At 29.4% G+C, this 19,430-nt stretch overlaps 1 protein-coding gene across 1 annotated transcript in view; it reads left to right on the top strand.

Moving 5' to 3' along the window:
- LOC132718101 (regulator of G-protein signaling 17-like) overlaps nucleotides 1-18,930 on the top strand; it is a 31,504-nt gene extending 12,574 nt beyond the window's left edge. Inside the window, exons 3-7 of the mRNA XM_060701731.1 lie at nucleotides 10,241-10,315; nucleotides 10,795-10,850; nucleotides 12,621-12,626; nucleotides 12,716-12,882; nucleotides 13,278-18,930. Coding sequence (XP_060557714.1) covers nucleotides 10,241-10,315; nucleotides 10,795-10,850; nucleotides 12,621-12,626; nucleotides 12,716-12,882; nucleotides 13,278-13,448 — 475 coding nt within the window. The 3' untranslated portion in view covers nucleotides 13,449-18,930. The remainder of the gene's footprint in view (nucleotides 1-10,240; nucleotides 10,316-10,794; nucleotides 10,851-12,620; nucleotides 12,627-12,715; nucleotides 12,883-13,277) is intronic.
- The last annotated feature ends 500 nt before the right edge of the window (nucleotides 18,931-19,430 follow it).

Genomic DNA, 19,430 nt, shown 5'->3' with positions numbered 1-19,430 from the left:
CTATTTCGAACAAAGATTTCGAGCTATTGCTACAGTTAGGTTGTGTTGTTTTTGCCATTGCCGTCAAGGAACTTTAATAACGTTGGCATTTATTTTAATGGAATGACTTCATACAGGACACAACAGCCATTTTGGGCAAGAACCTCAAGTAGACCAGACTGAACGTGACCGTGAATCAGAAATGACATTGACCTTCAAGATCAAATGTTTGAATTTTGCTTGATTTTTGCTATAATTGGCTGTAATGTTTATTATGTTTGTAAGTTATGAATGCTTAAGTAGACCAATTGAATATGACCTTCACTTATCAATGACTTTGACCTGTTTGCTATAATTGGCTATGACTTTGTTATTTGTAACAGGATTGTCTTCATACTTGAGCACAACTACCTTAAGGATAATGTTTTAAAGAAGATCAAACTTGATTTGACTTTGAATCATACATGACCTTGACTTTGAAGGTCAAATTATTGAAATTTGCTTAACCCTTCATGACTTGATTCATACTTGGACAAAACAGCACATATGACAAAACCAACATCGTGAATTCATCTGTTAGACTTTGACCCTTAATTGACCTTTACCTTCAAGGTCAAATTATCGAAATGTGCTTAAATTATCATAACTTTGATGTTTATATATGGCTTTAATTCATTCGTGGACAAACAAGAACTTATGACAAAACTGACATGATAATTTATTCAGATGTGACCTCGACCTTTGAATGACCTTGACTGTCAAGGTCAAATAAAAAAATTGAATTTATATTTTGCAAGAAATTATGTTTTGTAGGAGCACATTTTACTTTAATATTCTTCCTGCGATGTTGTTGACTTTAAAAATAAGAAAAAGTCGAGCGTGACCCCGCTAGGCAATGGCTCTGGTTTTCAAGTTTCATTGTCAAACTGGTCGTTTAAATTTGATGAAATTAACTCTCACGATAACTTCCTTGTTATACAGAGTCTTCTTTTTTCTAAAATGTTTACTTGAAATATTTAAGTTTTCTGATACTCAGTGAATTATTGTTACGATGTTTTCGCGTGCCGTTACATAGCTAAGGATAAATTCATTAATTAATCTACAATATTATCTTTTACTAGCAAATTGAGACTTTGAAACTGTCATGTTTTTTATACGTCATTTTATACATTTTATACTAGTCCTCTGTTTATAATTCATAGTAAGGTTACAGTGATTTACAAACGCTTCACAAATAAATACAAATACAAATACAAATACAAGACATTTATATAGCGCAAAAATGTATTAAATATTCGATTGCGCTGTACATTATTAAGACTATATACACATATGCTTGATCAAGACACTCCCAAACCCAGTCTCGATGGCAATAAACCAATGAATTACTTATTATGGCGTATATAGATACATCTTTTTATCTTATACAATTTATAACATTACTGATATTTTGGACTGTCTGAAAATCTGTGCTTAAAGCACGATTTGAGCACTGTTTGAAATATTTTGCATAAAACAAGGAATCATTGACTTTGACTTAGTTTAAACTTACGTGTGGAACCAAATAAAACATTAGCTAAACCCAAACTTGATTAAAATGCCAGTTCTAAGTTTGAACGTTCGCTGTTTTTCATCAGATTTGCTCCAAGATAACATTATAATATTTTCACTATTTGGAGAGTAAAACTTGCAGACGACTGTTAGCGCAAGAGCTTTATTTCCTCTGTAATCGATGACGGTGTTTCTCCTTGAAGACCGCGTGGTAATCTCCATTCAATATTCCTCCCACTACAAAAATGGATTAGCGATATATGGCCCGTTTATGTCGTCATGTCTGAGGTAAATATGGCAGCCAAAATCTGCTGGGCCATGTGAAACAAATAAATGTAACTTTATATAGTTACACATTTTTTTCTCTCCAGATTTCTGTATTCTGTAAGTGCATTTACGATGTTTTATTGTCAAGTAATCAGATATTATCAAAAAGAAGGAAGTATTGTAGTAGACAGACGATTTATCGCTACAGTAGATCTATAACATTTATTTTAAAAGAAAATATATTACACTTGAAATAATATAGGGATAATGGAAAGACATGAACGTTTTGTTTTCAACAATAGCAAGTATCCAAGAAAAGTGTAGAAATATCATGTCAGTATATTTTTTTTCACAATTAAAGGTTGTTCTTCAAATGATGTTAAATATGTCAATAGCGGAGTTCTACATCTTGAAAAACAAAAACAAACAACTAAACAAAGAAATAATAATAATATTTCTGACATTTCTCGTTTGCAAATTGATGGTAATCGCGGCTACTTTATACATTTCTAAGTCTAGAAATTTGTCTTTATTTTTTGATAAAGCAAGATAGATGTGATCATTATGATCAAATTATTGTAAAATGTATGTAACTACATGTATATACTTTTTAACATCCTAAGACGTCTTTGGTAATGCATTTCAAAAAGATACATGTTTGCAAACATAGTAAAGAATATACTTGCTTGTTTGAAATCATCGTGTACAGCCGACGTAAAATATAATATCATAATGTAAAATAAGATTGTCGTTAGACACCAAGATTAAAAAGAAAGGGCAATTACACGCTACTCCGCAGTGCCTTGTCATAGTTACTATTAGAATGGCGACCGCACATTATCGGATAAGAGTTGTTTACCCTTCACCAGTGAAACAAGCTAGAAACCATATTTCTTCCTGATATAACGTTTCCCTCAGACTAACAATTTCTTCCTAATTAATTTCAGATTAAAGTTGATATAGCTACCCTACCACTTTTCACCAGATTAGGATTTTCTCGTCTAAGGTCATCACGGGGTCAAAAGTCATCACGGGGGCAAGGGTTACAAGGGGAATGGGGGATGACGAGGCCGTGGCCATTCTGTGTTGGTACGTAAGCATAGTTTTAGTCTCACAGCAACTAGTCTCTTACTAAATGCATTCATAGTCTCTTATGACGATGGTGAAAGTGCTTTTTCGTCACAGATTTCTGTTGCTTGACATTTTCAGCACTTTTCAGTTTTCGTAAAACCCCCAATCCCCACTATACGTTTGTTCCATTGTTATTGTAAAAGAAGCTTTATACTGTATTTTGTGCTGATGTATAGCTTACTCCTGGCACAACAGATTTAATCAATAGATCATAATGTATCGGTTATTTTGTTGGTAGGTAGTAACTAGGGATATAATATAGTTTACGTTAGCATCATAATTGACTGACAATAATCTGACAATATAGATTTTTTTTAATAATTACTTATAATGTTACGTCTAATTGTCACCACCATATAGAAATAAAAGAAGTAAGTGTGGTATATATAAGTTAATGAAAAGAATAAATGAAAATATAGTTTTAGTGATAATAACAAAAAGATGTCATAGACTTATATTTATGTCAAATATAACTTAATATATTTACAATTCATTATTAAATTATTCTGTAGTTTACATTTATTTGTATTTTAATGTGGAATATTTTATTTTTTTAAATGGGATTTTCTAAGAAATAAGTTGATGTCATCATATACACTGTTAGTAACTACACCAACATTCATAAATGTTTTACACGCCTTACACGCTTAATGCATGTTAGCATTAGTTCACATTGTAAAATGATTCTCTAAACCTGGCCAATATAATGGCACAAAAATTGACCATATTACATATAGGCATTCTTTCTTTTTCTAAATTAGTTAACTCAACATTTTTTTAATTAATTAACATAGCAAACATGGACATACTTTAGTAAAATTACAAGAAAGGGCATAATAAAGTATAAAAACAAGCATAGACACAATTTAGTAAAATAACAAGCATAAACGTAATATATTTATATATATTAAGCAAAGTCATAATTAATCAAATAACAAGCATATGCGTAATTAAGTATGATAACAAGCATAGACATAATTTAGTAAAATAGCAAGCAAAGACATAATATAGTTATATATCAAGCAAAGGCATAATTAGTCAAATAACAAGCATAGGCGTAATTAAGTATGATAACAAGCATAGACATAATTTAGTAAAATAACAAGCAAAGACATAATATAGTTATACATAAAGCAAAGGCATAATTAGTCAAATAACAAGCATAGGCGTAATTAAGTATGATAACAAGCATAGACATAATTTAGTAAAATAACAAGCAAAGACATAATATAGTTATACATCAAGCAAAGGCATAATTAGTCAAATAACAAGCATAGGCGTAATTAAGTATGATAACAAGCATAGACATAATTTAGTAAAATAACAAGCAAAGACATAATATAGTTATATATCAAGCAAAGGCATAATTAGTCAAATAACAAGCATAGGCGTAATTAAGTATGATAACAAGCATAGACATAATTTAGTAAAATAACAAGCAAAGACATAATATAGTTATACATCAAGCAAAGGCATAATTAGTTAAATAACAAGCATAAGCGTAATTAAGTATGATAACAAGCATAGACATAATTTAGTAAAATAGCAAGCAAAGACATAATATATTTATATATCAAGCAAAGGCATAATTAGTCAAATAACAAGCATAGGCGTAATTAAGTATGATAACAAGCATAGACATAATTTAGTAAAATAGCAAGCAAAGACATAATATAGTTATATATCAAGCAAAGGCATAATTAGTCAAATAACAAGCATAGGCATAATTAAGTATGATAACAAGCATAGTTATAAAAATTTGGTAAAATAGCAAGCAAAGACATAATATAGTTATATATCAAGCAAAGGCATAATTAGTCAAATAACAAGCATAGGCGTAATTAAGTATGATAACAAGCATAGACATAATTTGGTAAAATAACAAGCAAAGACATAATATAGTTATACATCAAGCAAAGGCATAATTAGTCAAATAACAAGCATAGGCGTAATTAAGTATGATAACAAGCATAGACATAATTTAGTAAAATAACAAGCATAGACATAATTTAGTAAAATAACAAGGATAGACATAATTTTGTAGAAATATCAAGTATATGCATCGTAAATTAAATCTGTTTCATCTTCTTGTCGTTTTCTTTTCATGTAAAGGTAGATGTAAGAGAAGTCATCTAAATATTCAAATAGAATATTTATTTTAATAAGAGATTTTTAGGAAAATGTATTATTATCTAAAAAAATCAATAAATATTTTATCTTTAAACAGATATTTATTTTACATTTAACTTTTTAATATGAGTTTACACTTTTCAGTATTTCAGTTATAACCTTCGAATTTTAATTTTCGGTTATCTTATAGTTTTAACACTATTTATATCCAAAAGTTAGATTGCATGAAATCAGAATTGTTTATAAAGACTATAAAATAACAAAAAGTCAGCATAAATGCAACTTAAGTGTAGTAATGACAAGTAATAAATTTAGAGAAAAAGATCCAGAAATTGTGTTAACTTATCTCCTTGTTAGTTGGAAAGGGAACGAACGTTACGTCAACAGGTAAATCTAATCCTAAAGGCGTTACAAATGAGACGCGTCACGACAAAACCAACATAGTGCGTTTGCGACCAGCATGGATCCAGACCAGCCTGCGCATCCGCGCAGTCTGATCAGGATCCATGCTGTTCGATATCAGTTTCTCTGCTTGTAATAGGGTTGGTAAGCGAACAGGATGGATCCTGATCAGACTGCGCGGATGCGCAGGCTGGTCTGGATCCATGCTGGTCGCAAACGCACTATGTTGGTTTTGTCGTGACACGGCTCAAATTATTTTACTGGAATAAAACTGCTGATTCACATGAAATAAATCAAACTTGGATGAAAAACGTCATAGGTTACATCATATTTACAATAATATTTCTAATTATGTTATGAAGGAACGGTATTAGTTGCGTAAATAGAATATGTTCATGATTGCAGTTTTTAGCATATGATAATGACGTGTAAACTTAAGTTACTGTCATATTTCCGTCCATACGGAGTCTATAGTATATATTGATCCTGAAATTGACGCATAAGAATGTCATAAAGACGTCATTATAATACGTCAATGTACTCATTGCAAAATTACCACACTCCGGGCTGATAAGCAAGACAGAACATACATTTACGATTATTTACTCAAAACTTATTTAATGTCAAGAGTATCGATACAAGAAATATATATGACATGGTACATAATTGAAAAATCAGATAATTTAATGTTTAACTGATTTAATACTTCAATTTTAGTTAACTCAATATAAAGATAAGCTATAGTTTATGATAATATGGATTCTAGAAATGTTACAGTGTCAATGATGATAATTAAGCTATTGAAAGTTAACATTTCAGATGTGCTTTGTACATTAGGACAACACTTAATTTACATCAATTTAATTTAAATGACCAGTAAAGCGCGCTCATTGTTCGTTCTTATCCATAGTAAAATGCTATAGTAATTGCATGGATTATTTTCACTGAATCTGAAAATAAGAGTCTCCTTGGAAAGCAAGAAAAATCAATTGAAACGTGAAATAATGATATATCGAATAATCACATTATTTCACAATGTCAGTTAAATATTCATACACATTACAACTAAATCAAATATAGTGTTTTATAACATATATTCCTAAGTAAGCAATTAACATGTTTTTTATTGATCAAAACTTCACAACCACAAGTCTCTTAAACCACGCGACCAAGAATGTCACTATTATTGATGGAATTAATGAAATCTATATCAATAATATTCACATTACATATTTGTTTTTGGAGTGCTGAGTTATATTGGAAAATTACCTTGTGCCCGCCATACCTTGGCCAATAGCACCAATAAGTATTTTTATTCATGCGTATAATTCCTTTGTAGTGTTGTCACGATTCCATACCCCGGTGGGACCTAATATCTCCACGACATTAGAAAGTTTTTGCTTTGTGTGGGAAAATTCATAAAAGTCACAGAGTTTATGTGCAGAAACTGCTATGCATTGAAATGTCAGTTGAACTATCGCGAATAACATGTAGGTGGGAATTGATGAAATGTTAAACAATCATTTATAGAGTTATCGATGATAAAAGATAAAAAAAAAATAAATGAAAAATAATAAAAGGAAATTGTAATTAAAGAAACGGTGCCATTATGATACGTTCATTTGTGGAGAATAAGAATAAACGTCCTTGCATTTGAATTAACTTATAATCTTATTGTACTGAAATATACACATATGAAATTGAATAAGTATCCTGTCTACAGAATAAATCAAAACCATAGAAAAAGTCATTATAATTACGAATGACAATTTTTGTTTTCTTTTATTGCCTTTTGAAAAAGAACTTGTATAAAACACACACTATTATAACCTCAGTGTTTAAATATTTATCACTGCAAGTTATAAGCATTGGGAATCTCTATGTATTAATAATACAATATTAGTATTATAATAAAATACATGTACATACTTAATTAATAGAATAATAATTGCCAACCGTTTGAGATAAATAGTTCTTGCCTTAAAATTCCAAAATCAATATTATATTTTTATGTTCAAAACCCACTTGAGATGTTCTTATAGATTAATTAATTTTTATGTCAATCTTTGGATTCAAAAATGGTATTTTTTTTACATCTTTTCATTTTAGGAAATATTGGTAAATGCTATTTTTTCACATTTTAAAGTTGTTTGGCAAAACAAAATCTTTTTTGGTAGGTTACTTTTCAATTTATCTATGTTATAATACCTATGTTATAATACGTGTACACACGTATTATATAATAAACATATATGTTAATTAAAATTCCTGTTAATTTTAAATGACAATCAAATAACAATTAAAGATCTATATAATTTCAATAATTATTTTGTTCCGAAGCCTACACATTCAATGATTCTTGTATCGAGAAAGTAATTTTTATGAGTATTTTATCGTTGTTGATTACGAATATCGGATTTTGATTGTGTATATTTATACGCTTTACGACTATATTTTAATTTAAAATATTTCAATTATGTTATGGTTCTATGCAGTTAACATATATGAAGGTAACACACAGAATGGAAGTACTTTACATTGTGGCGGCATATTAGTAGTAGCTGTAAATGAAACTTCACGATTTCAGTTTCAAAATAAGTTAAAAAGAAAAGTGTACATATCCTGTTAGCTGTAAGAAACATAAGAAACTTTAATTTGAAACATATTTCGGTTCTTGTGAAACGCTGGAAATATGGCATTTAGATAAATACTACATGTACATTTTTTCAAAACTTTGAAAGTTTAAAACTATGATATTTTTACGGATTTAAGAGTCTTTATTATGATAAATGAAAAAAGTATTACATATAAGCAATTTTGCAATGTTCTGTGGTTTGAAAACATGACACAATAGCATATGTCTTTGCTTTAGTTTTGTAGCTTAAGTGCACACACATTATCGCTAAATATATTACACATATTCAATTAATAAAATACATTTAACAGTTATGTCACATTTGATAAAGGGTGCCTGTATTAAGCTTAGGTTGTGAATTTTAACATTATCACGTTAAATATCTTAAATTGGCGTGTCCATCATTCAACTGTGACAAAACCTTTCGTTATTTTTTTAAAAAAATTTCGCTTACTGAACAGTGCAAACCATTATCCCGACTGATCTTGGTCTGCACTCGTTGTATAAGTTAATTCAGTTGCCGCCAGTAGGCCCAAATCAGTATCTTTCCAATTCGACAGAAATGTAAATGCAGTTTAACCCAAACGTTCTTGTTAAAGGGTTGCTTTGCACAATTTGTTAGCAATACACAGTAATTTTATTTTGCTATCTAAATAATGTGTTTCAGATGAATAACAAATAAAAGTCTTTTATATCTGACTTGTGTCTAGAACAGTGTAATAAATATTTATATATTCCTAACTCTTAGGACAGATAATGTTTGAAATGTTTGTTTATTATAAGAAAAATATGTAAAAAAAAAGTATTTCACTTTTTGTTTATGATGGTTAATCCTTTTGATTAAATGATACAGCAAGTTATTTACAATGTGATTTGTTAATTTTAAGTACCAATAATGATTTAAATGTACTTTACTATCCATATTTTGTTAACATATCATTTAAAAAAGCCAATAAAGAGAGCAACAAAGCAAGTTTAAAAAAAGGCAATAGCCGAACATTATTCTTGCCATTTCAACGTTTTATGTAGGTGTTTCTGTTTGTTTATACATGTAAATCTTTGAGCAACTTGTTGGTGAAAGGCGAAAAGATAGGATGTGCTCTCCTAAGTCCCCCTTTAAGCTTTAAGAACAAAATGTGCATATAATTAAAAATGCTGCCGAAATGTCAAGCAAGTACATTTCCTATAGGGAAGTAATTAAAGGGAAATACACAACATACATTAAAAAGTCATTTGCGACGTCATTTGATTGTGGAAAAGCACGTAACTAATCAATTATTTCTAACATGTTCTCACAATGTAAGCCAAAATTGTATGTGAATAGAATTTTTCTAACAACTATATATTTAATAGTATCATTTATCTTAATATCAACACATTTCTCTTGAACAGTTACAAAGCCTATGTTTCTACTGTGATTATGGAACAATAATTATAAATATGACTGTATATGTATAACATGACTATTTTAGTACTTATACAGACATGTATGGTTTTACTCGGTTAACACATACAATTTCTATAAACAGTTTTATCTGATAACTTGTGACAATATTCACAAAACAGTTAGAGACATACTTTGAAATGTTGATTTGGAAGAATAATCATGAAATGTTTTCTTTCATCAAAACAAGCATCATTTAAAAATTAAAAGGTTAACCTTTGTAGACCTTCATGTTGTTTTGATGTAAACAGATGAAGCGTGCTCTATTTTCATTTGTCATGTCTTTCAGTGGAATGTATTGGTCATTTATAATTAACATCATCCACCTCATAGATATTTATGGTATCATCATTTTTTATAATCTCGAATGGTAAAAGAAAAAAGAACAAATAATAGCTATATATATAATAAATATATGGTCGCTAGGTAGCAGTCATCCACTCTCTCTACGCAGTTATGGCAGGCATATTGATGACGTCATAGCCCAGGTTTGTCTCCAATTGATTTTCCATTACAACGTTAAGACCGCCTTGACTTACAATAATATTTTATTTTTAGTTCGCTGTCACCAATATAAGAACTTTTCATTTTATTTTCCAGTGAGAAAGTGTTGATAATGGTTAATATTTTTAGGAACTTTACAAGTGATTTCATTGGAATAACGTCTACATGTGTCACATAATGTTTTCATTCAATTTCAGTTTAACAGTGAGAAATAACACAAATAAGCCGGACAGACCTGGGCCAAAAAATGCGGAACCAGTCAACGAAGAACCGTATGTAGCGTTCAAAATATTATAATTTCTTGTTTTTCTGATTTATCTTGAAATATGTTCTATTTAGAAATAACGCATGAAATCAAAGCTTCATGGAATGTAATGATACATAATTTGTCTTTTGATATTGGAAATTATGGCTTGATCTATATGGAGAACTTGGCTTTGTTATTGTGAAAATATCAAGCGTTTATTCCCTGGTTCCTGTTTTTCTCAGATTATCGATCGTCCTCTCGCTTGTCGTCGCTTATATGCTAATCTATTGCATCTTAAGTATTGGTACAATTCAGTGGGAAAAAATTACTTCCTATGTCTGTAACATACTGCAATTCGAATAAATTCACATTACATTTAATTTTATACTTAAAAAAAGATGAAACATTTTAATGAACCCAATATAAGACATAACTTGAGCAAAGTGAATTACATTTTACGGTTTTTGTATCATGATATGTAAAAATATGACTTGAAAATTTCAGTCTTACAATAGAAGAAATACGAAGTTGGGCGGAATCCTTCGACAAATTAATGAAAAGTAAGTACACCCATGATTCATGTTGTAAACACACGATTTTTTTAAAGTTAGTTATAGATTTATGCCTGAATTTGACGAGATTTTGGCTAACAATATGAAACAGCCATTAAGCATTTTTGTTTAAAGTAGATCTATTATTACATTATCAGGTACATTAAATGTAAATGAGAATAAAATTTTCGCCAAACTTCTTATTCAAATGTGACTAAAAAATCCTCGCATTGTACTATCAATAACATTCTGTCTGTGACTTTCAATATTCGCATTGCAACAATTTTTTTTATACGAAGTGAATTTGGAATTTGATGAAGGAATCTAAATTAAATGTTATAACGAATAGATTTTGAACCTTATTTTAACTCTGATTGGGGTTTTAAATTTCAATAAATTATTAAATTGTTATTAAATTATTTACTACTTTTAAGACAAAAATCTCTCCAACTGTACACATAAATTTGATAATATTGTGTATTGTATTTACATATTTTGTTTTATTTTATCATTTCAGAAGCAAGTAAGTACACAAAAGCAGTAGTTTTCTTAATGTTTAGTCACAATTCAGGTATAGTATGCAACATTTAGCAGGTCCAAGAAACATTATACTTGTTAAAGAAACTCCACTGTGGTATAAAAGCCTAAAAATATGTAATTTAAATTTCTTACATAGATGAACGGGAACACTTTAAACAGACAGATATGCAATACACAATTAAGAAGTGTAGTCAGTTAATAATGAAAATTGTATTTTGAGCTTTTCTTGATTAATTTCTTTTCAATTCTGGGTCATTTTTCACAATGGGAACAAATATTCTGGAAAAACGAAGTGAGTGAATTATCGAAAAATTTGCACACACGTTGCTTATATCGACCTTTATCAAAGGAAACATAAATATCGAAAATTTATTTCCAGTTCTGTCATGTCAAAAAAACCTCAGTGGAGTAATTTTGAATTATAATGTCATTATATATTGATCAGTAATTTGTCTAAAAGCAATACTTTGGTTTAATAACAAGACTTGTTAAACTTTCAAATAAAAAGGGACCATCTAGCTTCTTTGGTTTATGACTATATATAACGAGTATAAGTTTGTTAACGCATTGATGAAGTAATTTTTCTCACATTTGGAAAAAGGATCACAGGTTTCATAACATATACTCATATTTCATGATTTATAATAGAAATATGTGTTGCTTAGGTAAACACCTTACTGAGTATATAATGTTTAATATAAAAAAATCTGCGGTGAATTATACAAAGCTGTATTGGTGGACAATCGCTTTTTTTCATACATTTTATCTGTTTATTGCATACAGAGAAAAATAGTGTATTTTTAAGACTTTACATGTGAAAAGCCTATCCTTTATACCAAGTTTAGCTTTGTAAATTAAAATGAGAAACAAATGTATGTCCTTTTGTTCTTATATATATTGTACTCAAGGACTAATATATCTTGTACACTATCATATCATTGATTTGTTGCTAAACTACTTAATCGTCGGATATTACGGCTATCTGTTTTTTAACCCATTGTTTGGCTTTCCTGGATAACTAACCAGCAATTGCCAATGTCTCCTCAACTGACCGTTTACTACCTGTGAGAGACAAATGACCGTACAACAAAATGTTCGAGAAGATTAATTGTAACGGAGAAATTCCGCTTTGCCCGAGAATCGAACCAACAACCTCTGGATTACAAATTCCATGTTCTGCATATTGAGCTAACAGGACGGACAAATTTTATATCATATTCTTAAAACTATTTTTAATAGATTATCGTTAGTCCATAGACTATTCATAATGTATTTTGAGTGATTATAATAGCAACTAATTAATTGTCTGATTTGTATTACTTGTTATGTTTCAGCGGGTAGAAAAGTTTTCCGCGAGTTCTTACGTTCAGAATACAGCGAAGAAAATATGTTGTTTTGGTTAGCTTGTGAAGAATTGAAACAAGAACAGAGTTCTGAAGGCGTAGAAGAGAAAGCTAGGTTAATTTACGAAGATTATATATCTATACTATCGCCCAAAGAGGTAACCATATACACTTTGTTTGTCAACAACTGTTTTACTAATGTTATGATATCATTCACTTATACTACAGGAGTCAATCAATCAATGTATATTGATTTGGTCATCGTTATACAAGTACTTGATATGAAAGTACTTTTACGGTATGTAATATATTCAAAATAAAAAAAATAAAAATGAATCTTCAGTAAGCATAGTTTGTGTTGTTTACTGTTAGGGTTGATATTATATGATGTTCACACAAAAGTACATTTTCAGTTTCATATGGATTGCTGTTTCATTGTAAGAATCGCGTTCGTAGTTTGCTATTATTTTAATATAATTATATCACATATCAGGTAGGCAAAGACATTCAGTTATCTAATGAAATACACAATATTTGCTATTTTGTATTTCAGGTTAGTTTAGACTCCAGGGTTAGGGAAGTAATTAATCGGAATATGGTAGATCCCACTCCGCACACCTTTGATGAGGCACAATTACAAATATATACCTTAATGCATCGAGATTCTTATCCGAGATTCCTTAATTCTCAAATATATAAAAAACTTATACAGCAGTACTCATGAAGTAGGATTCTTATAGACTTATTGTTTGTTTTTTTGTGATCGCCGAGTGGGTGCCAGTGAAATTGAAAGTTAGCAGTTTCAGTATTGAGTGCTTAACAGAGTGTTAATTTGTATCATGAAATGTTTTATTATTTATCGGAGGGTATTGCCATATTGCGTTTGGCATCTCCCGTACCACCGGCGACAAACAGGTGTGCTAAAGTTGCAGCGAAAACTGACGCTAGTGCTTCACTCACTACAATAATTTGTTTTTATACAAGATTACCCTGTCCTCCACGAAGGAGATACTGACCCTAGGTGTATGAGCGTATAACAAATACGTGTATTAGTATTTAACAAAAATCTCATTGATGTACGCTTGACGCTATAAAATTCCAGACATCTTTGTTCGGCATCAGACGGCCAAATTTTAAAATGTTGTGTTATACCATGATCCTTTTCCAATTAAGGACATTGCATTACTGTGAATTTTACTTGCAGATGTGTTGTTTTTATGTACATCTATTGTATGTATGGTTCTTAAATAGCAGCCAATCGTTAATTATTTGACAACATTTTTTTATAGTTATTTATTTAATAACTTCGTTTTTTGTTATATGACCATGACAACCCTTGTTTTATTATAAACATGAGACAACTGAATGCTGAGAATTATTGTGACTAAGTTTCAGAATTAAGAGATGATGACTCTCGTGAATTTGAAACAGAGAATTTAAAATTTCTTGTAGACAACAAAATACGTTATATGTTTAAATCAATGTTGTTGTTGTTTTTGTTTATTCTATTTCATGGGAAGGGATGATATATTTATGGTATTTTCATACAACTTAAGCTCAATACCAGTTTGTGTAGAAACACTCACGTCGAAAAGGTATTTGACAAGGAAAAAACAAACACAAATGACCTTACTCGTCATGTATTTAAAACTGCAAACAAATATGTCTTTGTTCCTAATTGTAAAGGTAGTTATTTATATGAAATGAATGCAATTTCAAAGTTAAACTAAAATAAATGAGGGATCAGATTGTTTCCCTTCAATAAGGCAACCTCAATTACTTTGGAACATTATACTATTATTGCTGTACTAATGGTGTGTCATCAAATGGAACGTTGAACAGATCTATTATGTAGACCGAATCTGTACTTGACTTGCTGAACCTCTAATGCTAAGGCCGTCGTGAAACACGGTGAGAGAAATAAGTCTTCCGTCTTGATATTTATTTAAATACTGAATGGTAAGGTCAAATATGATACAGTTTTGTCACAAAGTGTGTGTTTTTATTGCAACATGTCCAATTTTTCTACATATCTTTGTAGCGTCTTGTGTGTCAAATAACATGTCTTGTGTTATTATTTACCATTCTTATGTTGCATTTGATTAAAACAAATAGCGACAAAGATATCTAAGAAGACGTCATTTAGAAAAGACCAAATATACCCAATTCACAGGTTCAAAGCATCAGCAATTAAAAATGTCGCGAAAATATATGAAATTTGATGTTGCATCTTAAGAATGTGTCTATGAATTAGTTGCTTGTTTTCATACAAGTAGTAAGTTAAATAAAGACGATCATTTGTAACATAAGCAAAGCCTTTTATGACATCAAAGTTTATATTTTTACATAATGAACTTGCAAAGAACAAAGAAAAACCATTTCAAGCACCTTTGTCAATGATACAATTGTATCATTATCCACCTTACTTTAAGTTGAACTGTAACTGTAGTTCCACTACATACAAGAAAATGACACATTTAAAATCATAGAATGAGCTTGTAATATCTTCTTAACATTAACAACTTAAAACGAGGCTTGCAATGCTAATATTGGTGACAAAAACGATGCAGATATAACGCTAGTCTTGTATGTAATATCGGATGTTGGCAATTCTTATATTGATGACAAAACGATGCTGATATAAAGCAAATCTTGTATCTAATATCAGACGTTGCCAATGCTAATATTGGTGATAAAATATTAAGAGATGATAGGTCATCAATCTTTTTAGTACAATTTAGGCCAAAATTCCACTCAAATAACCACGTGTATTTAAGGGACCAACTATTATTGTTAATCATAAATATTAATTGCTGTTTTTTTTATTGACGATTAGTTTTGCTTTTGATTTTTCTGTCTCGTATTTTGTTAATTACATTGCAATGATATGTGATCTGTAGAGAAGGGGCCATGAAACATTTTTACCATGGAACATTGCCCACTATGATCTTTGACAAAATAGTGTTATTATAGAGTGGATAGTTTATAAAAAATATTTTCTGTTTAGACTGTTTTAAGTATATCAAATAAAAATTTGTATGGTACCCTGAATTTCTAGACATCTAGAACCAATGAGATGCTATTAGGCTAATACTTTAATTACTTTCAAGAATTTATTCTTAAATTATAAAGTATGTGCATTTTTTTGTAATTTTCCTTGATCACCTTATTCTTTTATTTTTATTTATGAGTACAGTTTAAATGGCATGTCAAAGATAACCGTGCTTTAAAGAACAACATGAGTAATGACAAAGTAGAAGTTATAGTCGATCATGTTGTTAGTTTTCAAATCGTGTAAAATTTTTGTTAGACGGTATATGGTATCATTGTGAGGAGATTTTAATGTATACAGAACTTCTAAATGTCTTCTTAAATAATTCCTTTGTACCGATTTACCTCAAAAGCATAAATGGTCATCTTTCCTAATCGGCATTATCCCATTTCTATATTCATTAATCTATAAGCAGTTAGAGTAATATGAAAAAGTTAGGTATGCTTTAAATTCAATTAAGATGTTCAATGGACAATTTAAGTCGCCATTTACTTGATATATCAAAAATATTGTTTCAGCAAATATATTGGTGCAAACTTTATAACTGCCCGTTAATTTCGTCACACTTATTAACCAAATAATTAAACCTTATTTTGATTTTGGTATATCTCGGTAATGTTACTATTGAATTTATATTTGTTTCTTCAATCAAAACTGTTCATGATTGTATACCAAACATGCATTGCTATGATTAAATAATTGCTCTTTACACTTACTATTTCTATCTCATTTTACAAATAAACAAATACAAGTTGAAGGTTGTTTCAATGTTTACCGTTTCTCACTTGTTTTAATAGATACGTTTTTGTCTAGTTAATAGGTTTCCAATTATTGTTTATATTTGAGGAGATATGAATATATGTTTTAACAAAGTGCAATATTTATTTAATATGTTAAAAGTCTAATAGTTAATGTTTAATATTGTATATTTAGTTATGTTTTCTTCAACAATGTAGCAACTGCCTTCTGTTGTTTTCCTTTTAGGGTGTCGGAGGGTTTGGAATAGGGGAGGTATTCTCAAAAATATGACTTTGTTTAAACTTTCAATGCAAAATATGTTCTCAAGAGATGAGTTAATCTTTTAATTATTTTGTTTTGTTTAAGTTGTTAAGCATACATCAAAAAATGTCATGTAGAAAAATCCAACATCTAATGAAATTATATGCTGATTTGATAAAATATCAACATATATGCTTTCATAAATATGTTACATATGTTATACATAAAGTGAACACATTCATCATAATGAACATGAAATTCCGGTTTTGGTATTCTTTCTGTTCGAAAATACAAATATGAACTTGGCTTTAGCTGTTACCAATTTGTTAACTTGCAAAGTCGTAGCTGAAGTGACAAATGAGATGCTGATGTATTAGTTTATTAATACGGCTGGTTTGTTGAAGCAGTTTTACTAAAATAATTCTAAAACTTCTTCAACATTTGACATGTGAATACTACTCTGTGATTGCAATGTAAGTGTAAGATAACTGAATATCAGTATAATCTAAATTTTATGGTATTACAGAATGATTACCACCACCTGCTGTGTTACAGCAATGACAATATTAATACAGAAATACAACATTATTTTGGCAATATATATAGTTCTGTTTTATGCATATGAGAGAAGACATACATAAACCTAACTCTCAGCACAATAGTTAAAACCTTCAGGTTGTTACGTTATGCTCTAGAATAAATATATTTTATATGAATCATATTTTGTTTCAGAGAAATAACAAAAGTGTTTTGATATCGTCATGACATCATTGATAATTGGATTATTTCCCTTGTGATACTCGTCTAGTTGACAAAATTCCTTTTTACGATATTTGTAATAAGGCAAAAGTAATGTCTTCATTGGATTGACTTTGGACAAACAAACTTAGTTTTTAATAATAAAAAACATTGCTTTTTAAACATAATAGAAATATTACATTTTATTTAACTTTTAAATCTGTATCTTTCACGGTCTTTATTTTCAATTTCTGCTTAAAGAAAACTAATTTATTAGGGAATGAGACAAATTTTCTTTTTAATAAGTCATATAAAAAAGAACAATAATGATGTCACGTCGCACTTTCAATATCTTGTTGACGTGTATTTACGTCAGAAAAACGTTGCTCTTGACAACTTCAAATTAATTGATAAATGTTACAGATAAGTGATAATTTATTCATTACGTAAACGGATATGCGCAAAAAACGACGCTTTTAATGTTGTCATTATTTCTGTTCTTTTGAAAGTTTACAGAATTTCTTTCATTACATGACTTGTATCATAATTATATTTATATCTATGAATACCGGACAAAATATTTAAATGAAGTGACAGATTGATAAACATCTAAATTTATCGTGCATTTTCCTCCCACCAATAATAGTTCTTATTTTTTGTGTACAGTTTCATACACCAGTACTTATGTCATATGAACATCCATATTTAATTTACAGCTCAATTTACCGTCATTTAGAATACATCTCAACCGAAAGATAATTAACTACCCAAACGTTTTATTTTCTTGGAGATAGGACTTTTTGCATTTTAAAATCAAAATTCCTCATTTAATGACAGGTAAACTACAAAAATCATTTTGCAAAATAATTTCATGACCGAGGTTGATAATATTTTGTCTTATTTAAGATTTTACTTAAAATTTTACATTATTATTTTCCAGATTTTTTTAATGATATGCTTCCAAGATAATCTTTTAGAACAGTACAAAAATATTTTCAATTAGGTCCTCTTACATAATCAATTTTAGTTGTGTTTTAGTGTTAGTCATTTATTTCTTTCTCATTCGTTTTCTACTTTGATTATACTTTCGATGAAACCACCTGACATAGACGTTACGTATTGTATGTAAGGAAAAGATTCATTTGGAACACTGGTTCATCATAAATACAAAAAGATTTAATATTTTTCCTTCTTTATAATTAAGACAGATATAAACACTGAATTATCATGCTGTGCAAGGTGTAATAGTGAAAACAAAAATTATTTCAGGAGATGTAAATGTTGCCATCTTGTTATACATTTTTACATTTTGCACATTAAGTCATTTTGTTGTTTACGATGAAATATTTGTCTGTATTGTGTTTGATAATTAATGATTCAAATAGAATAAAATGTTTATTAAATTATTATTATTTAATAGTGTTTGTCTTTTCTTTTGTCTGAAACTAAAACTTTAACTTTTGTCATGCTTCAATAAATTAAAAAGCATATAACATAAAACCACATCATTTTATGAATTGAATTTTTAAACGGATGACCTATTGTGAACAGTACAAAACAAACAATCAAAAACATAATTTATCGAGTCTATTTGGAACCATCCTGGCAAAGGCAACATGACTCCTATTTACCCCATATCATGTATTGATGGACAAGAGAAATATAACAACTCAAAGGGCTGACCCAGCGAACATATTTGTTTTCCTTCCCTTATTGAAGTATCTGTCTGACAAGTCATAAAAGAACTACCGACTTGATTTTTCCAATAAATTAGAAACTAAAAAAGAGCTAAATGTTGAAATCAATTAAAAACAGTTCTCATTATGAAGGACTATCCATTAAAAATAAAGTTTATACAAAGTTTAAAACCTCACTGGCTTATTTACAAGGTGAAATACTAACACTTGATAAGTATTT

Source organism: Ruditapes philippinarum, unplaced genomic scaffold (genome assembly GCF_026571515.1).
Source record: "Ruditapes philippinarum isolate M1 unplaced genomic scaffold, ASM2657151v2 ctg1912_1_1_1_1, whole genome shotgun sequence".
Taxonomy (NCBI): Eukaryota; Metazoa; Mollusca; class Bivalvia; order Venerida; family Veneridae; genus Ruditapes; species Ruditapes philippinarum.
The sequence above is the reverse complement of the archived record's forward strand: the minus strand, read 5'-3'. Positions and strand labels throughout refer to the sequence as shown.